The 22332-nt window shown below is 38.3% G+C and overlaps 2 protein-coding genes across 2 annotated transcripts; both read right to left on the bottom strand.

Annotated features, from left to right (window-relative positions):
* Positions 1-802: 802 nt before the first annotated feature.
* On the bottom strand, positions 803-21121 carry LOC137273329 (probable RNA-binding protein 18). The gene is made up of 6 exons (XM_067805920.1): positions 20587-21121; positions 6134-6249; positions 5163-5289; positions 4122-4208; positions 2647-2696; positions 803-1657 (listed from the first exon to the last, which is right to left on the bottom strand). Exons 2-6 carry the CDS (start codon positions 6226-6228, stop codon positions 1468-1470), a joined length of 549 nt encoding a protein of 182 aa, XP_067662021.1. The 5' UTR covers positions 6229-6249; positions 20587-21121; the 3' UTR covers positions 803-1467.
* Positions 10987-12850, bottom strand: LOC137272301 (alpha-crystallin B chain-like). The gene has a single exon (XM_067804664.1). It carries the CDS (start codon positions 12647-12649, stop codon positions 11915-11917), a length of 735 nt encoding a protein of 244 aa, XP_067660765.1. The 5' UTR covers positions 12650-12850; the 3' UTR covers positions 10987-11914.
* Positions 21122-22332: the final 1211 nt, after the last annotated feature.

Genomic DNA, 22332 nt, shown 5'->3' with positions numbered 1-22332 from the left:
CTGGATGTGGATTGTAAGACTCCTTGATTCAGACGATGAAAACTGTGTGCAGTCTGGATGAGGATTTTATGATGCCTGGATTCAAACTACAGGCACTGGGTTCAATCTGGGTGTGGATTGTCTGATGACTGGATTCAGATGGCGAAAACTGTGTCCAGTCGGGGTGTGGATTGTATGATGAATGGATTTAAATGATGGAGAGTTGATCTAGCCTGGGTGTTGTCTGTCTGATGACTGGATTCAAACTACAGGGACTGAATCCAATCTGGGAGTAAATTGTCTGATAACCAAAATCTTATTGATGCATTTGTTCTTAGGAATAACAATATTCATAAGTGGATATGAGAGAAGTTAGGCTACATTTTGTTACATATTTGCACCAGAACCTAGATAGACAGTGGAACAAATCGTCAGATGTTAGTACACAGAAAGAGGACTTTCCTGCTTGAGAATAACCTAATCTAACATCTCTTGGTAGTAGGATGAGCCAAAATTATCATCGATATTATTTTGTTAGTTGTCCCAAGGGGGGGCAGTGGGAGTAGCCTTGTGTCCACTTGTCATGCAGAAGACCTGTGTTCTGTTCTCCACATGGGTACACTATCTGAATCCCTTGTGTTCCCCTGCCATGATATTGCTGGAATACTGCTACAAATGGCGTGAAACCAAACTCACTCACTATGATGAAATGTTGTTTTGCAAATACCCATAACTGGATTGGAAATGAAGCACTGATGTTTCTGAGCCAGACACAGAAGATGTTCTAGTAATAGTATTGGTGTATCAACAACCAACAAGTAAATCTCTTTCCACATTTATTATTAAATCCTATCACATTTCTTCAATCACGAGAACCTCATGACCACATACAGGAACCTATTTCATCCACAAACAGTATTTACTTGTTGACAAACAGGTATCTTCTCCATAGGCAAACAGGAATTTCCTCCATACACGAACTAGAATATACTTTGACCAAATAGGGCACTCTCCTCCAGTCACAAACAGACTTCTCTAGCCTCTAACACCATCGACAAACAGAAGTATCCTTTTACCAAATACAGCACTGTCTTCCAGTCATAAACAGACTTCTCCAACATCAAACTGGAATCTCCTGCATCTGCAAACAAGAATCTCCATTTGTAAACAGGAGTATGACGCCATTAATACAGCACTCTCCTCCGTCACAAGACCACAGGCTTCTACGACCACGAACAGGAATATCCTCCAAAGGCAAACCGGAGTATCCTTTGACCAAATACAGCACCCTCCTGTCATAAGACCACAGACTCCTGCAACGACAAACAGTAATCTTCTCCAATGGCCAACAAGAACATCCTCCAGTTGCAATCTCCACTGATGCCCACTAAACTGACAAATGTCTTTGTATCACACCACAACAGCAATAACGTATACATTGTATACTGCTGCCTCACAAACACTGAATCTGATTGGGCAATCACAGAGTCATCTCCTGTGTTTTCTGTAATAGGGTTTGGGTTTCAACACAGTCTGATTACGAATGTTTTCCGGGTTTGCAATGCTCAGCTTACTGCTCCCAGGGGGCGCTTCCACTTTGTTGGATATTGTGAAGTCCTTTTGTGTTTTTGCCATTTCTTCTAGCTTGGCTTCAATGGCATGTATCTTCACATCAACACTGCAAACAGAGAAATCTATTATTAACCACAATGACTGACTGCAGAAAGTAACTATTTACCAATCTGATTTACCAACTAAGCGCCTTAACTTTGTTCAGTCAAGTTTCCCAAATCTAGACTTGTAATCAACAGCGTAAAGAACAAAGTGGGGCACTTTCAGCTATTTTTGTTAAGATTTGTATTAAAATATTATCTGCATAAATACCAATGACTTACAATAAACATTATTGATCAAATCAAATTGTGATGTCATTGGGCAGAGGAACAACAAGTTCATTGGATCTTTACAAGAAGCAGCCTTTAAGAAGGTTAACCTTAACTCCCATTCTTTAACATTGCATTAAGGTTACCATAGTGACTTACGATCACCTTAGTGCTTTGTGAAAGGATGCCCTGGTCAGATAACCTTAAGCATGTGATATCTTCTGTGATATCCAATTAGATATCATAATTCATTAAACCATGACAACATTGCAGAGATCACTTAAGAATGTCAGTCTAGCTGCAATGAACCTAATGTTTTCAAATCATTCACATTTCAATCAACCCATCCAAACTGATGATCAGTTTTAAAATTATACTTTTACAAATTTCATACTTTGCACAGGAAACTGCAACAATGTAATTTGCCAGCTCTTGTTTCTATACCTTCCCTGCTGTTTGTACTAAGTTACACACATATACAAATTCATTGACCAATCAACAGCGAGCAAGGCATGGACCAAGCCATCAAATCAGAATGAAGTAGCTACTATGGAGACATACTGTATCACTATCAGAATAAAACTTGATTTGAACAACACCTTTTCTGCACATATACAAGCATTATTAAAAGCTTCTTTTATTAGCTTATATCAAGAACTTGAGAATTTGGATTCTGATTGGCTGTTAGAAAGGTCACCTGACCAGGATTTAAGATATTTAAATGGAGCCATATTGTATCAGAATAAAACACTTGATTTCAAAGAGACCTTTTCAGCAAACATACCTGTCAGCTGGAAGAGTCTTCTCAGGGAGCTTTGCATTTAAGTCAGTTTTCTGGAAGAGTAACATAGTCGTCATAAGTACATGTTTGCTCAAGGACATGTTACAGACAGCCAAACCACCTTGATCAATACTTCAGCCACACAGCACATGTCAGCCTAATATAGGAGGAGAAGAAATGGAGCTTTCATACATGTGTGTGAGTTGCAGTCAGACCAAAATGCCCACTGGGCGACTGTTCCAGAGTTTAACATGGCTAACACAGTATACAATCCCATAAATGCCAAGTGACAACCTGAGTGACAACAAGTTCCATCATTGAGCATCTTTTAGTATGCCACAGAAGGGATGTGAACGTGGACGAAAAAAAGCACAGTTATGCAGGTAATAGGTCATTTATACATGAGGGAGTGAGTGAGTTTAGTTTTACACCAGCAATGTCAAGGCAAGAGTTTCACACATTGTACCCATGTCTGTGGTATGACGAGTGGGCACTAGGCTAATGGACCACCTCCATTTGATACATGATCCACACAAGCGCCTTCTCAGAGTAAATACTTCTTTGAAATGTATTTCAGTTACATTATTTCTATGTGCATAGAGAGGCATTGAGGTAGCCCATTGGTCGCTTGTCATGCCCAAGGCCCGGATTCCATTCCCCACATAGGCACAACATGTGAATCCCATTTCTGGTGTCCCCTCCATATTGCTCAAATATTGCTAAATGTGGCATAAATTCCAACTCCCTCACTCACTATGTGCTTCATCCATTTCTCCAAGGCTTGTTATTCATCCCATTCCCATTGGTTTTGCAATCTCAAATTATCCCACCTGGAATTTCATTTGTCAATGTGATCTGTTATGCTACTCAATCAGCTTCATTACAGCTACAAACCAGCTGCTGTTCTAATATCAACATGGCAGTCAGTCCATTGATCACAACTGAGTTTGCAAGAAACTTGACATGTATAACCCTGACATTTAAAAGCAAAAGAAAACCAAAAAAATTGTTTGGATGGAAACAATCTCTTCATGTCCATTAAAACTAGTGGTATCATGTTCCTTCTCTTTTTCCTACACTCAGCATTAGAGCTGTGATGATATATCACTGTATCGATAATCGTGAGACTTTATCAGACGATGAATAAATTGATATTTTTATTCGCATCGTGATACGTAATGCTGACCTTAAAATTGTTAATTTCCACCAGAAATTGACGGTTATGTGAAAATTTACACAGATACTTGATACAAAACTATATGTTTTTAAAGAAAATAACCAAAATAGCATATCATGAAGTGCATCGAATCGAATTGTATCATTCCAAGATATCATGATACGTATTGTATTGAAAATTTTCTATATCATCACACCTCTACTCAGCATCTGACTGCACAAGACATTTACTATGTGAAACCACCATGTGAAGCTGCTATGCAAAACGACAATGGAAGGATGTGAAACTGACGAAGACAAACCTGCTTTTCCTGATGTGCCCAGCGAACTATCAATTTTTTGGATAAGGCCAGTTTGCCATTCAGCGCTTTTAAGGCCTTCTCAGCATTCTGAAACACATGTTGAGTTTGGATCAGGACAGAAACAGAAAAGAACTTTTCCCACCATAAATATGCATCATGAATACTAAATTCGGTTCAAATTTATGCAAAAACTTTGAAAGTGTACTTTCCATGTGTTTAGTTACCATGGTGACCACAGAGCTTTTTCATGCTGTAAGATCCCAATGAGTAATTACACGAATCAGAGATATTAGCACTTCCAGTTCAGATAATTGAAATCACTTTCCTAACAAAGGACATGCCCAATGCGGTCTACCTCAAAGAAAGACGAGCAATCACCATAAAGTAATAGGTCCACCACAACCTATGCTTCTTGTAACTGATGACCAAATGTCTGGTGTCATATTGGGGTCAGGTTTCGGGATCTAGTCACTGATTTGCAAGCACCTGTGGATACTCCTCAGTAATTGTCAAAGCACAAATGACCTTGATATTTGATGTGACCTTGGCATGCATTGAGTGGTCATTGTCCAGATATGTTTGATCATACATTATGTGTCCAATTTTCATGGATGCTTAAGATGTCAATCACTGGATCGACTACTTACTGACTTCACGGTTTATATTTTTATATTTTTATATTTCCCTGTTATGGCGATTTTCTTGAATCTAAGCCAAAAGGTGGATACTTTAGAAAAGAAAGTATCTGAGGTGTTATCATGGTAACATGCATAAAACCACTCTAAGCATACTGCTAATAGTTTTTCAAACATGAATAATGTTGATATTTTACATGACCTTAAGACAAGCACAGAATTCAATTTTCAGTTTTTGAAAACAAGATTTTCTGGTGGAGTAATTTTCTCACTGGCCACTGATAAATAAACACTTTGTTGTAACTTGATAAAAAGGATTATTCTCCTTTGTTAAATTCAGTAAAAGACATGGATGTCGGAGTTGAACAATGAGAACAAGCATCTGGGTGATTCTGTCCACCATTACCTGTCTGTTTTGATAACTGACGAAGCAGTAGCCCCGTGGCTTTCCAATCTCTGGTCCGGCCTTGTTATACAGGAAGTCAAACTTTTCGAGCTCACCAAAACGCTGGACTACTTTCAGCAGAGTGAACCTTCAACGACACAAATAATAGCTATCAAGGGTCACACAAGAATTCTGGTTGGTCCGTTTTAAACAGGGTTGGTGCAGGGGGTTGCAATCCTTTCTTTTCAAAACATATTAGTCAATTACATGGAAAGATATCACTATACGATTTCATGACAGACATTACAACAAATTCACATCTGAACACCAGACCAGTCAGAGTGTAGAATCACCTTGCATGCCTGGTGACTGTTGAACCATGGGAGATAATAGGAGATACACCAGAGAGATTTTAACACACTTCACATGGTTCCACAAGCACAATATGTGTAGCCTATCCTTGGAATTACCATATATAATGATTACTGAGTTAGGTTCTATGCCAAGCAAACACCGTATCCACTAGGCTACCTCACCATTCCCATATGTAATGAAAACACCCCTTTGGTAATCAAATTATTAAACATGAGCTATGTTCAGAAATTGCACATTATACATAATGAAAAGAAAAAAACGACCGCAAAATAATGTTGAATGACCTAAATTAGACTCTTGAGAAGTATGTCTGATAACAACATTATCCATCTTGACAGAAGCCATGTATGAGTCTTATTTTAGTGTCAGCCAGAAATGAGCTTCACATATTGTGCCCATGTTGAATCAAACCCAGAACTTTGGGGACATGAACACTTTACCAACCAGGCTACCTTACAGGCTGATGTATGACACAAATGGGCTTCACAAATGATACTTTTAGCAAGGGAGGTAACCACGCTGTCACCGTAACCTAGTATTTACCAGCCCACCTCTGGAAGACACATACAAAAGCCTACAGGCCCATGTGAAGATCAAATCAAGTAACTGTGGCTTACTCTGTCAGTCTCGAGTCCAGGTTGCCAATCCAGAGACGACAGTCATCTGCTCCTTGTCCAGGGTCATCGGGTACATCCAAGGGACTCTCCCCCATCTTCTGACATCACACATTCACCTGCAACAGAAAAGTTAAACTAACATTTTTTGAAGTTATGAAGACTGAAGATAACTGAAAATTGATCGAGAGAAGGATTACAAGTTTATCAATTGCAAATTTTCATCAACTGTAAAAATAATTATTTTCGATTAATCAGAATTTTGTTGTTTTAGCATACCACACTTGAATGAATCTTGTAACTAAAATTAAACTCTTAGATACAACGAACATTCACATACAAACATGAGCTCAACAGCCAAAAGCTAATTTCATGGTAAATATTACCCTAACCTTCCTGTGAGTAAATTTTACATCTATTGTGAATGTAATGACATATACTGACAAATAGTAGTTGTATATATAAACAGAATAATTACATTAACATTAATCAGAAAAAAAAATGGGATGCTAATGTCTTGTCTTTGAAATGAACAACTTATACACAAGAAATAATAAATCATAAAAAGTCATCATAAAATATATTTAAAAGGAGCCAGAGACATTCATTTCCTAAAACCATGGACATCTAGTCTTGACATGGTCTAGACTTTTTGGATTTGGGGGATATATTTGTTTTAGAGCCTGTGTGATAGAATGCATAAATCTCTACTTTCTAGAACTCTGCTTCTAATTGGATTTCACAGAATCTTTTCACACATTCGGCTTTCTGACGTGTGAAACAAAAACAATTATCTATGATTACACAATGCCACTTTAGAAAATGGTCAAATGCAACATATGTCATGCCAACATATGGAAGTCGTGGAGGCTGAGATGGCTAGGTGGCTGACTTTGTGTGCTGGCGATTGGGTACCTGACTCTGAGGGTGCCGGTTCAAATCCCGGATGGGACTCAACCAAAACAGAACTAGAATTTGTACTTTACTAAGAAAGTTAAATCCCAAATATGACATATGTTGAAAAACAATTAGCATTAGGCTACTAAACAGGATTAAACTGATGTATTGCAAATAACCTCTAACAAAGCACCATGTATAACAACCAAGGAAGACTATTAGCAAGTGGACAGAGTTGTTCAGGTGCCATCCATACAATGTGTAAATTGTGTGCATATTGCTCGCTGTGTCTTCACCCTTTCACAATTACAGGTTGCCGTCATAATGACTTATAGAGCTGAAAGCAGCTAAATAAATATCAGACACACATGCAAGCACACATGCACTTACCTATGCACACTCGCACATGCACACGCACATGCTCGCCCTACACACTGTACCCATGTTGAGAATCGAACCCTGACCTTTGGAGGGAGGAATCAACACTTTGGTAACTAGACTACCCCACCGCCAATAGACAAACTGATAAACACATCCATATCTATGTATGCATGAGTTTAAGTTGATACCCAATCAAGATAGATGTTGTTGAAATCTTCTAAACGAAATTTTAATGTCATCGTGAATTTATTCATGAAATGTGGATGTATGGTAGCCAAGTGGGTAAAGCATTCACTCATCATGTCAAAGACCCGGGTTCAATATCCCATATGGGTAAAGCCCATTTCAGGTGTCCCTTTCCATGATAATCAGATATTGCTGGAATATTGCTCTAAGTGGCATAAAACCATAATCACTTACTTATTTATGAATAGGACCTGAACTATTGCAATGCCCTGAGTGCCTCAAATGTGTGTAACCTGAAGCAGTGGCATGTGAGGTCTCGTCCTGAACTCCAGCTCAGTCAATAGAGGAGTCACAGCAATGCACTGCATTAACTGAGAATGTTCCTCTAGGAGTTACACCAGGGCGTTAATGCTGTTTGATATTGCTGAAAATACAATCCCTGCACAGCTCTCACACAATAAAACATCCCCTGGATGTCTAGTTTATGTCAAAAATGCTGTTAATTAGTTCATAAACTTTTACTATCCTATTTACAACACCATCAACAGTATGACACTACCACGGGGAGACTCCATAGGTCACTGCAGCCAGCAAACATGATGGCGGTAACTGTGTTATCGCTAGGATGAATGATCCTCTACAACTGGTTCTATCCTATCAGGGGTGGTGGCGTAGCCTAGTGGTTAAAGTATTGGCTCGTCATGTGAAGACTTGATTCCCTACATGGATACAATGGGTTTTTTTCTACCTATGTTTTGCTACATACTGAAGAATGTTATTTGATGATAGCTTCAAAATGTATAACTTTCATTCAGCATTAATAGTTTAATCACAACAGGCTAGAAACAACTAAGTATGGAAATTTTTCTAATGATCAGTTTTCAACAAAGGCCACAGACCCATTCTGCTCCAGAATCCCAATAGCATTAAAAAACTATTGATGGATTGATGGCATCACTACATAAAATGCATCTAACTGTATCAGTTGCAAAAAATTATTGTATCATTGATAATAATAAATAATAAGTCATATTCCATAGCACACAGTCTCCAAACACCAAGTGATTGCTCATGGCACATAATGAGAATCTGACTATTACCCCAGATAACCCAAGCTGCCTGTTAGGTGCTAGAAGGTTATAGTCACAAGACTTTAAATTATCCACCCAAGTACCCATCTTTGCTGAATAGAAACATTTTTTAACAAACTCACTTGCCTAAGGTGATACCACATGCATCACATGTGCTTCATTTTGAGACTGGACTGAAGTCATAGAAGGTCTCAGGAGTCAAGATGCCAAGCACAGTCACCCATCTAAGGACTGTCTGAGTTTAACTTCAACTGATCTGTGTCCTGAGCTCTATGCACAGGACAACAGGCCACCAACATGTAAACCTCCTTATAAACATGATATGACCAGTAAACTTTGCAATACAAACAAGGAATGTTTGAATTCTTGACCAATAGGAAACATCTCCATTAAAAATTCACACTGGATGGGCGTCTTAAAATCAGCCACTAAGGGTGAGTGAATTTACCCTGGAGATGAAATGCCATCCAGCAATTGTTGTTAAACCAGTCATGACTAGGTGTTCCCAGACAGCCCTTCCACAGGCTTGACGCAGATCAAAGCAAGGTTTCACAGTCCATCATGATCAAGGAGATTGTGATGGGAGAGATGTTTTCATTAATTACATCTGTACAGATAGAGGATGACAGAGACTGTAAGAACACTGATACTGGTAACACAGACCTGGCAATATATGACATTTGTTTTATAACAATATATATTTCTTATTACACAGCAAAGGAATATACATGTATATTGCAATGACCTTCATCCATCACTTACCTAGTTTCAAACACAGTTAAACACAGTGACCCAAACCCACCAATAGCTAACATGCACAAAACCCACACCACCACCAACCCACACAGACCAATAACCTACACACACCAATAACCCCACATGCACCAATAACCTACACCCACCAATAACACACACATACCAATAACACACCCACCAATAACACCCACACACACACCAATAACCTACACCCACCACCTACCCACACCCACCAATAACCCCCCACACCAATAACCTACACAAACCAATAACCCACTCAAACCAATACCCTACACACACGCATAACCCACACACACCAATAACTTACACCCACCAATACCCCACACACACACACAAATAACCTATACCCACCACCAACCCATGCCTAACAATAACCCGATACACCAATAACCGACACAAACAACACACAAATAACCCTCTCCCAGCAATAACCCACACATACCTGTAACCTATAGCCACCAATAATCCCCACATCCCAATAACCCCCACATACACCCATAACCTACATTCACAAATAACCTGCACCAACAATAACCCACATGCACCCATAACCTACATCCACAAATAACCTGCACAAACAATAACCCCCACATACCAATAACCTACACCCACCAATAACTTACACACACTAATAACCTACATCAATAATATCCTATAGCCACCATTTGCCTACATCCAGTAACAACATACACCAATCAACATCCTACACCCACATTCCCGTAAAAATAATTATGACTGATTACACTTAAAGACCCATTACCTCTCCAGCAGATCACCTGAACATTTTCTGCCATGAATCATGTGAATGCTAAAAATAATAAAATGTAAGTTTAGACCACGTCACTATAATCTGGGCATTCCTTCCACAAATAACCTTCTGCGAGTCAGATGCCTGGTTGAGTCACCCCCTCAGACGGAAGGATCTCCATCCCATCCAGTGTTTACAAACATCACATTTATTCATCACAGAAAGATGTTGTAAAGGTGAATATTTGAGAAGTTAGGTTCACTTCTACCATTACGATGAACAAGATGAAATAGAATAGTGAGTGTGGTGAAATGGGGTTTAACATCACACTTCAGAATGTTTCACTCAATGTGACAATGTGCATGCTTGATCTGGCCCACATTCACTCAAAGTCATCTAATCCTTGTTGTACATGTTAATGCTGAACGCCAGGCAGGGACCAACAAGTACCATGTTTTAACTTCTTTTGATGCAGGGATCAAACTAACAACCTTCCGCTCTCCAGGCAGCCACTCAGCCACCACAGTGAGTGAGTGAGTGAGTGAGTGAGTGAGTGAGTGAGTGAGTGAGTGAGTGAGTGAGTGAGTGAGTGAGTGAGTGAGTGAGTGAGTGAGTGAGTGAGTGAGTGAGTGAGTGAGTGAGTGAGTGCATTGTGACATAACAGCAGGCTGCAACAGGAGAAAGTCAACCAAGGTCAAGATCAGACTGACTAATAACCACATTTGTGGTCACTAAATAACCAAAGACTTGCAGGATAAATACAAACAAAAAAAAACCCCGATGAAATATTTTATTTGATATAAGAAAATACAAATATACAAGTTACAACCAACTCAGCAGTATTTTCACTGACATATCAACCACGACCATTTGACTCTGCCACAGTATTTACATGTAGAGTATTCTGCAGGACCGAACAGGGAATAAAATATCAACCATATAGCACATACCATTTATATTGTCAGAGACGTAACCTGTACAAGAAATATGTGTACATACATGTATATATAATACGACATGGCAATATCAATAAAAACATATACTGAACATATACTCATGGAAACGATTAAGAAAACACTTGAAAGCACAAGTCTTCCCTTATTCTTTTCCATGTTGCTTCACAAGGTATGTATTGCACTGTGGGTGAAATTCTGGAAATATATAAAGGAACACTCGTATTTTCATGAGCTCCCTTATATGCTTCTATGTGTATAAATAATTAGCTTACATTAGTTATAGTGTGGCTGACATAGTGGCGATGTATCTTCCAGTCACTAAGTGTCCATTTATACAAGACACAAGGAAACAGAGGTTCAGGTAGTAGATGTAACTATAAATGGACATTAATGAGGTTGAATATGGTATACATTCCCCTCAAACACTACACAGCTGTACTGTCTGTCAACGAACTTGACCCAAATAGCACCATAATCAGTTTTAGAACATTATCATGTTCAACAGGTAAATGCATTTAGCTGGAATATTTACATAGAATATTACAAATGACTGAATAAATATCATTATTATATAATTACGTATAAGAAATGACTAGAAAACTCACAGATACTGCAATCCTCTACCTGAATGGATTTCATCAGTCCAGATCCCAATATTTCACAATATATAAGTAAATGAGATATACTGTTCGAAAAAGATACAGCATCTTGGTCCAGTTCAATAACATGTTCTGTCAACACTTCGGGATTAATTGTGCTCGATGGGAATGAGTTTAGGTGATTCTTCCAAAGCAGGTAGGGGTGCCTCAATTGTCAAGAGTCCATCTCTGTTCAGTTTGGACACCAGAGACTCTGGGTTTATGTTGGTTGGAAGTGTGAACTGTCGGTGATATTCACGAAACACAGACTTATCGTTTCCCTTTTCCTCATGGCGAGCATGTACGGAGAGCTGTTTGTCAGCTGTCTTCACTATTATTTCTTCAGGTTTAAACTGGCGGACATCGAACTGAAGCTGAAATTTCTTGCCTCCAAACTGATCATGCACAATTGGGTTTTCCATTAGGAAGTTCTCCCGAGTTCTCCAGGTCTCAGGTTGGGAGTCGACTGGAACAAGGTGCTGACAATGCGAAAACATTCTGTTCATTTCTTCTGTCATTCTCTTCATCTCTCTATCCATATGTCGCAAGGAATACTGGAAATCGCCATCAAAAGATGGCATAGTCATCATCGGCATGCTGGGTACAATTGATGACGATGACCTCGCATATGGCGTCCAGTGGTCAAAATCAGACCGGAGGTTGGAGATGCGACTGTCAGAGGTCATGTTCATATCACGGAATCCTGATCGAAGGTTCATGTCTCTCATTTCCCTATCCAGCATGCTAAGTTGGCGTTCTGGATTAAAATAGTCCATGTTCCAGCCATGTCTGTTCCAGGAGCTTGGCACATCCCAGGATATCGGCACGTGGCGAATCAGAGACATTGATGTTATTATTAAACAAAAATGTCCGAGATGACTGAATTGAAATTATAGCAACCACTTGAAAGAAAAGAAAAGTAAGTAAGGATGGCTATTGTATAAATACAGATATTCCACTTGAAATACACTTTCACTGAAACAGGACTTGTCCAATGGCGACGTTGTCTGGAGAGAAACTGGAAAGTGTGAGCCTGACTGCAGTGACTCAGATCCCCCCTGGATGGATATTTATACCCCCATCTCCAGGGAGTCGCCAGGCTCTGACACAAACATCTGACACCCAAACAAGCACCTGCCAGGCTGGCCTACCAGCAGAACTTGTTGCAGGAATATTTCCACCTTGATCACTGGATGAGCAACTTGCATCAAAGGTGGAAGTAAATGAGGCCCACAAGGGGTTAGCTTAAATGTGACACTAGGGGAATCTTGGTTTGATGTTTAGATATAGTTATCAAGCTCCCTCACACATACGTGTCTGTTAAACATTTGACTATCGGATCATCTACACCTACGAACAGGATGCAATTTAACGGACATTCCGTGCAGAATGTCTATGTTATTACTCAGGATTATATAGGCTAATATCTCCAAGCATGTTTAAACAAGATAAACACATGTAAACAAATGAATAACTAGATGAATGGTATTAGTAATAAGATCTGATTCAGTAAGGTGTTCATAAGTGTATAAAGCCTCAGTAAGCTCTAATGTATACTGTACATCACTTGATGACACTAAACACAACAACTATAAGACTATACATACCCTAACATGTGTTAAAATAATCATCAAAAGTAATAGACCTTGTTTTCCTGTAACTCACTGATACCAACTCATGAACAGATGCCTACAAAACTGACTGTGGGTCCATCCAAGGATATATGTATTTCATGGTCAATGTTTGTCCATCACATACAAGTGTATCTGGTATTCCAGGTAAATCATACAAATACCTGTGCTGCTTGTTCTGAATGTTTTACCTTTAACAATGTTTCAACAGCATTGCTATCGATGCGACAAATTCTAACCTCAAACGTTCCTTTTAGTTATCAGTGATTAACATATATCTACAAGGCCAAAACTCTTACTACTATATTTTCATAAATCTCTAGTACATGAAATGGAATTTTTTGCTTAAATAATCAAGTCTGGACCAGACAATCCAGTGATTAAGATAATAAGCATTGATCTACACAATCCTTGTGATGCATCAACATGGCTAAAGTTACTACATCATGAATTCAAATAGTCTTTGATTTGGGAATTTTGCTGACATTTGCTGCAAACTTTGAATAAAAAAATATGCTATACTGGATAGATCATATGAACCTAAACATATAATACCATATTTATTTTACATTATTGTTTCTACCCCTACCTTGTAAAATCACTCGCAAACAGCAAATGATTAGAAAGTGTATCCAATCCATGTAGTGTAGGAGACTCAAACACCATTACATTTCTTTATTCCTAATAATTTCAACTCACAAAAAATATGTGATACATTTGATCATTTGATATTTGAATTCTAACAAAATGGAGCATAAAATTACAGTCTAACCTGTATGAAACATGTGTGCTAAACAAGACCAGCATTATCTAGGCAAGTGACTTCTCATGTGACAGGCTGTCAGTGGCTAACACTGAATATAGCACAGTTATGTTTATCCGGTGTTATTAATGTAATGAAACAAAACCAATACCATTATTGATGGTTATACCACAGGGATGGCAACAGGAAAACAGGTTTTCATCTAATATTGTGTCAATGAATGGGGATTCAGATGATTCACAGAATTGATCAGTTTGACATAAAATTGGCGGAAATCCCCGGATCCATTGAAACTTGCCATTTATTGTGAAATGAACTTCAGTTTCATCGACACTAGGTAATTTGAACACACCAACATCTGCCCACAGATTCATACACAAAGCCTTCATGGCAATAACACTGCCTGTGCCTCACACTTTCAGAAAGCTCATCTATCTGAGACAGACAAGCTCCTTGCTCGTGAAATTGTTATGTCATGTAGAGACTCATCATCGGAAAGAGGTCATATTTCATAATTTTCTTTCACTAACCAAACTGAAATCAAATATTTCTTAGTGGTTAAAGCTTGACATGCTGAAGGTCCGGGTTTGATACCCAACATGGGTGCAATGTGTGAAGCCCACTTCTGCTGACCCCTGCCATGATGGGTTATTGCTAAAAGCGGAGTAAAACTAAAGTCACATACTCACACTCAGTCTGACTCTTAGCTTGCGCCTCAAAACATACATAAATATATAATAACATATCTTGCTTAAAGTAAAACCTATTTATCTCTTCATAAATGATCATTCATAATCAAATTATGAGCAACATATTAACAGTGCTTTTGTAAGAAGTATTTGGCTCACATCCAAATATGCCTCTCACTCAAGTCAGTGTTGAGCTGTAGTTTTCTTAGTCTGTCACACGGACCCTGAAGCAAATATTTCCAAGACAGCCCACACAAGATAATGTGGCAAGTCTAGATTGTAGCCTAGATTGTAGTCTAGATAGAGACTAGTTGTAGTTCATAGCATCAAGCACCTATCACCATGATCACAAAGTCATTTATATTATATTATTAGTTTATAAGATCAACGCAAGACTGACCATCCCTTATCTGCCAGACACACATCACTCTTGACACAACCGTGCCCATGCAGTTAAAAGGAGACCATCCAAAATTATCTGCATGACTCAAACTAGATGGCAGTCAAACAGGCTTAACATCAGGTTTTTCTACAGCATACATATCTAAACAGCCATAACATGATCGTCTTGCTCATCACAGACAAATCCTGATGTCTTGGAATCTCAAGTTACCATCATCATTTATCATCTAAATATGTTGGTCAAGTGAGTGAGTGAGTGAGTGAGTGAGTGAGTGTAGTTTTACATCACTTTTAGCAATATTCCAGCAAATATCAATATCAATACTGGTAACACCAGAAAGGAGCTCAACACATGGTGCCCATTTAGGCAATTGAACCTGGGTCTTCGGGGTGACCTCCCCATTAGACTACCTCCCCACCCCTGTAGGTTTAGAAATGAAATGACCACAATCAAACCATGTTTGACAGTTTAATAAAGTTTGGCTTCCTGAATTATGTCTTGTGAGTGAGCAATTGAGTCAATGAAAGTCACCAAACCACATATATGTTTCAGAGGTGAATGTTTGAGAAACGGGGTTCCTTTGTCCAAGAAACTGATGAAACAGCAACCAGAGTAACACCGATTAGCTACCAAATTAACAAGTGAGTGAGTGAGTGAGTGAGTGGGTGTGTGGGTGCGTGGGTGAGTGAGTGAGTGAGTTAGTGAGTGAATGAATTTTCACAATGTTCCAACAATCATGTTGAACGACACAAGAAATGGGCACTGCTGATTGTACCTACCTGGGAAATCTGTGTGTGTGAGTGTGTATGAGCTTGTTCGTGTAACGAAACAGGTTTCTATAAACCAGTCCAAATAGCAGCTCTGTAAAGAATAAACAATGCCTTTCATATGTTTGTTCAACACCAAACTGACCAATATTCCACCTACATGGCAATGGTCTGTAAATAATTGAGTCTAGACCAGACAATCCAGTGATCAACCACTTGAGCATCGATCTACGCAACTGGGATACAATAATGCATCAACCAACTCAGCATGCTTGATGCAAAGTGACTGTTACTGTTAGACACCTCTTACATCAAGGATGGGTTACTGAAGACCGATTTGAAGCCAGCTCTTCACCATGATAAAGAATGAAAGGAAGTTGCCAACAGTGATGGCCCCACTCAGTCCATCCCACAGCCATGGCCAACAGAGAATATAAGAACGCAAAAGCTCTTTTAAAAAATCTGCACAAAAAACTTAATGAAATCTCCCCTTTTAGAACAACTCATAAACAAATCCCAAGCGCCATATCTCATGGTAATAAACAAGATTCCCCATACAAACATCAACTACTTGGAAAAGACAAAAACTCATAAAATTTACTACTTTGCAGAGTAATTGTCAAATAGAAGCTATATAATGTCATGTTTTGGGGGAAACAAATATTTTCTTCTTTGACCTTAGTTTGGGGGTCCGCAGGGAAGCCTTTTCATTAACAGTAGAGGACGTAACATGTATGCGAGACGGTCTCCCGTTATGTGTACAAGTGACTACCTGAAAAAGGGTCACTCATACGCGTGACTGCCTGATCACAGAGAGAGAAATTGTGCATGTCACACAAAAACGTGTCTAAAAGTGTTATTTATAAAAATAATTAAACACAATTTGCTACAATTGTTGACTGATGGTCAAGTTATTGGATGACGTGAATGAAAGCATAAAAAGAGGAAATTAAATTGTCACAAAATGACAAAAATGTGCAAAATTTGAGCAAAAATTTATGATATTCAACAGAGAGTTTCACCTATGTATATATTTTTCAGAAACTTACATTTAGTATTTTCTGAAAGCTCATTCAACGTAGATTCATAATATATATATATGATTAAAGTATATGCTTCATACTGAACCCAAAATGTTTACAATGCTCCATTTCTGGTGTTCCCTTCCATTATCAGTGATAATATTTCTAGAATATTACTTCCTTGATATTTGGAATATTCCTGTAAGACCACTTTGCTCACACTACTTTTGTTATGAAAATATTTACCTTTCCTAATTTCCAAAGTTGAGACACTTTTCAAACATCCAAATGTAGAAATTCCTTGCAATGGTAGATATGGATGAATCAAAACTGACTGCAGCATCATAAAATTATGTTTTCTTGATTTGATCATGGAACACACATAGATGCTGATACACTTGCATAATGCCGTTACAGCATGGAGGCCATGTAAAATCTGACACACCTAAATAAAATCTGGCAGTTATCTTGTTCAAGGAATGTATCCATACAAAATCATATACATCGGCAGTTGGCAAAGAAGCATGTTCCACATCACATGTCTCTTAGCCATCTAATATAGTCATAACTCGCAATAATGCCATTCGTGATACCTTGGATTCGGGTATATGGCAGGGTAATGATTGGCTCCCTAAGACTTCATTTAATATGTTGTGAGAATACAGCAATGACCTAATATCCTGTCAACTATTGGCATCTGGTTTGTTTATATTTGTTGAACAGATATGTATGTTCTCCTTATCACCAAGTTCTATCAATATAAATAACATTTCACTTGCTTGATATGGTGTCAACATCTACATCAAAATGTTGCACCTATTGCAATAAAGACATCTATCAAATAAAAAATGTTCTTCATCATACGAGTTTCTAAATACCAGCTTCTTATCCCATGGTCGGGTAATTATGGTTAAGTCAAATCATTAAATTGTGAAGAAATGTTAGGAAAGACTTACATTGAATATTCTAACTGTTGCTAAAGTTTCATCTGTATTTAAAGCACAAGAAACAGCTCACTGATGATTCACATGAATCAGTGAATCTCACTAATAATTAACAGATTATTCATTTTCAAATATGGTCCTGTGCATAAAGTCCAGGTCACAATCAGGTGAAGTTAAGCAATGATAGACACGAACAGTGCTCGGATCTGTGACTGGCAACTTGACTCCTAAAAGTTTCTATGACTTCAATCCTGCCCCACAACAAAGCACATGACACATGTGGCCTCGCCTTAAGCAAGTGAGTTTATTCAAAATAGCCTCTGTTCACTCAGCAGAAAATGGGTATCCGATTGGATAAGTCATGTGAATATAACTTCTAGCACCCAACAGCTTGAGTTATCTGGGGCAATAATATACCTGCTTTGATTGTTAGCACTATGATAATTCACTTTGTGAATGGAGTTTGCACAGTATAAATGTACATATCATTAGTAGTAGTTTTCCAAACCTGAATGAAACAAAGAATAAACACGGAAATTGGAAATGACAAAGCATGATATAACTAGTTTATTCCAAATATGAAATTAGTATCCCAAAGCGAGCTGAATTCAATGTTCTGGTGATTTTTTGACAATGGCTTTGCTTGTGCTATATTGGGGGACTAAGTGCACAAAGAGTGTCATTGGTAGGGCGGATGCCCAATCACTGTTGCGAGCAATCTTATTGACAAATCTGCAAGATAGTTATATAAAAAGAAAATAAACATCAATTTTATTTACCCGAGATGATTAATACCACTTCAGATACAAAATCAATTGCCCTTTTAAAACAGTAAGCAAAAATTCAGAAAGATTAGTCATCTGATAGTGACAGGTAAAATATAAATTGGAAGCCATGTGATCAAAACACTCCCTTTCAATGCAGAGCTATAAGTATGGCTCATTTTTAAAAACCCATACAAAATCGACATATGTGGAGAGGGGCAACCGTTTCTGCAATATGATGTTATCAACACTATATTTGTAAGAAACACATCATAATTTGGTTGAAACAGATGAATATATACTTTATCACTCAAGGTTAGTAAAATAAGAACTTCGAATGACATTACAGATAAAAATTACACTTTTGCCTTGGATCATTGAAAACCAAACTTCTGTCACTGGGATACACGACAAAGCCAAACCATCAAACACACGGCACACTGATATTATAAATGCAAAATAAGTACACAGTTGTTGGAGGAACTAATGAAAATATGATGTTGATCATAGACGGGAGACCGTGTTTTCGTAGACTGAACCAGTTCGTAGACGCGGTGATTTAGTAACCCAGACTGTTTCGTAGACAGTGATTTCGTAGACGTATTTATACAATTGAATAATATTATTCTTCAAGCATATTAACTTTGATAAACCACTAGGCTTATGTATTGTGAAGATTTTGTGTTTTGTTTTCAGTGATACAAAGATATGCTCTCTTTCAGCGATATGAAATTTGGAACAGCTGATTACATGAAAAGTGTGATTGAAGAAGCAACGAATTTTATCCTGTATCTCCTCTTTATGTAAATGTGTTTAGATTTATATACAAAATTCGTTGTGATGATGATTATTTGATGATGTATTTATGAACAAGAGAGATAAGTTAATATATTTATGTACAATAACAATAAGATGAATGATTTATTTTTGCCATCTTGAGCTCTATATTCCATAACTGTTTGTATAGGTATACCTATATGTTTGTCGGCGAATTCCGCAAATAAGAAAATAATTGTTAAACAGTTTTCACTGTTTACTCATCGAAGCCATTCGGTTGCACTTAGTTGTTGTGAATGTTAATTAGGAACTAGTGACTTGTTTTCATTGCGTTTTGTTGATTACTTTGGCGATGACCCACCCACCTTCTCCAGTGCTACTTCTGGGCTTGTGTATGTATAGTTGAATGTTGATCAGTTTCTGTAGTGAGTTGTTTTGATTGTGAAATACTGTGTGTGACCAACCCACTCTATCCTTCTTCTCCACTGCTACTTCTGGGCTTGTTTCCGTAGTTGAATGTTGATCATACTTACCTATTATGTAGTTTGTTTTTGATTTCAGAAAACTCAAGAGATTATTATTTTCATGCTGATAATCATGTTGTTTTGTTTTTTTAAACACCGATCATACTTACCTAATATATTGTTTTATTTCACCACACTTTTCGTTTACACTAATGTCATAATTAATAATAACACCAAACTAACATTTACTAACATCATTTACTAACGTCTACGAATCCACCGCTCCATTCGTCTTCGAATCCCCCGGATATACACGTCTACGAACCAGTTTGGTCTACGAATTCACTGCAAGCCGTATGAACTGTGACCCTGTGCTTCAGGAGCACCAAATTCACAAAAGCAGAAACATGTAAACATGATATTTTACAAGGGCTTCATGATTGTGAATCTTCTAATTTACAAAGGTGTGCATTCACGCGCTTCCATAACAAATCTCATCATAAAAATTCTACTACAACAAACAACGTCGGCATTTGAAAAACACTGAAAGAGTTTTACCTTCTATTGGATGAAACTTGAGAGAACGGAGAAGGTAATCTTCCTCCGAGCTAAAAAAGGATCAACAAACAAATGCAACCCAGGGGAGACTATTCTTGCCGGAAGTAGGGCACCTGGTCTTTCAAGTGTATAAATGGGAATAAGGAAACGAAAGTGGATCAAAATTCATATTGCGTGAACAATTCTGTCAATTTGTAATTGTAATTTGACAAGATTTTACCATAATGAAAAAAATATCTTTACTCCAATCACTGTACCAAATATGAATAAACTGGAACTGTATATTTCTGCGTGAAAACGCTATCTATTCTAGAATAACTAGCCTGGGGCCCCTTTCACAAAACTCTCGTAAGCCTAAGGTCTCGTAACTTTTCTCGTAGCATTCGTAACTCCTATACCATAACATAGGAGGTGGAAATGCTATGAGAAAAGTTACGAGACCTTAGGCTTACGAGAGTTTTGTGAAAGGGGCCCCTGGGTCGTAACATCTGTGCCAGGAGCTTGTTATCTCACAGTCCTTTACCTTATTTCCCTTTCCCAGCCCTTTCTCCAATACAAAGTCCTTAATGAGACAGTCAAGATTTCATTTCCCATTTTGGATCCATTTCAATTTAAAGAGAAATCATCAAAAGGAGTTACTTGTTTCTATCAAAAGTATCAATATACAGAAGCTAAGTGTCAGCAATGCCTCAAACTTGAGCGCCATGAATAAATAAAGTGTTAATACATGTATGATACTACTACGACATCAGCCAATGACACCACGGTCAAAAGTGTACCAGTTTACTAGAGTGACTGAAAATAGTTATTTTTCATTTAAACCGTAGTCCTGATAACATTAAAAATGCGGATTGTTGCAAACTGAGACATGACAACCCTCTGTCTCGGGTATTTCGGCCATATTAAATGAGACAGTGTTCTTTGAGATTTGGACGCATGTGTCCACGATGTAATAAATGTTTACTATGATTTAACGTTGTTTAACGCCACATCAATATTGCCATCACACAACGGCAATTAACCTCCAACACAACTACCAGTACAGTTATTGATGGTTATGCCAGTGAGTGAGTGAGTGAGTGGGTGGGTGGGTGGGTGGGTGGGTGAGTGAGTGAGTGAGTGAGTGAGTGAGTGGGTTTTACGCTGCCTTTAGCTATATGCCAGTAACATCATGGAAGGGAACACTAGAAATGGGCATCACACATTGTACAAAGGTGGGGATTCGACCCCGGGTCTTCGGCATGGCGATCGAACCCTTTAACCACTTGGCTACCCAACCGCCTCTAATATAATTTAATGGACTATGAGGCGGACAAACCGGTTAATTTACCACAAGTCAAGTCTTCCGCTGTTTTACTTATCAAGACTGAATCTCTGACCGAACCCTCCACATCAGAAAACGGGGGGGGTGTTGGGGTAGTCTAGTGGTTAAAGCGTTCTCTCGTCACGCCGAAGACCCGGGTTCGATTCCCCACATGGATACAATGTGTGAGGCCCATTTTCTGGTGTCCCCCGCTGTGATATCGCTGGAATATTGCTAAAAGCGGCGTAAAACCAAACTCACACTCACTCAGAAAACGGACGACAAAAGACAGAGTGCCTCATAAATACACGAAGACATGTCTGTCCGACGATCTTTACCGGCGTGTTTGTATTTTTACTGCACATGCCATCAGTTAGAGAAATCTGGGAATATCAACGATAACTTTCACCACAATTAGTTTGCGTTTTCCTGAAAAGAGGAAT

This window comes from Haliotis asinina, chromosome 2 (genome assembly GCF_037392515.1).
Source record: "Haliotis asinina isolate JCU_RB_2024 chromosome 2, JCU_Hal_asi_v2, whole genome shotgun sequence".
Lineage (NCBI taxonomy): Eukaryota > Metazoa > Mollusca > Gastropoda > Lepetellida > Haliotidae > Haliotis > Haliotis asinina.
This window is presented reverse-complemented; position numbering and strand designations above follow the sequence as displayed.

Bases quoted from the DNA above. Each gene is read 5' to 3' on its own strand.
- LOC137272301 (XM_067804664.1), bottom strand. From the start codon at position 12,649: ATGTCTCTGATTCGCCACGTGCCGATATCCTGGGATGTGCCAAGCTCC.
- LOC137273329 (XM_067805920.1), bottom strand. From the start codon at position 6,228: ATGGGGGAGAGTCCCTTGGATGTACCCGATGACCCTGGACAAGGAGCA. The intron at 5,290-6,133 runs GTAAGCCACAGT...GTGTCGTTGAAG, and splicing joins CTGGACTCGAGACTGACAGA to GTTCACTCTGCTGAAAGTAG. The intron at 2,697-4,121 runs GTTTGTCTTCGT...TTACTCTTCCAG, and splicing joins GGGCACATCAGGAAAAGCAG to AAAACTGACTTAAATGCAAA.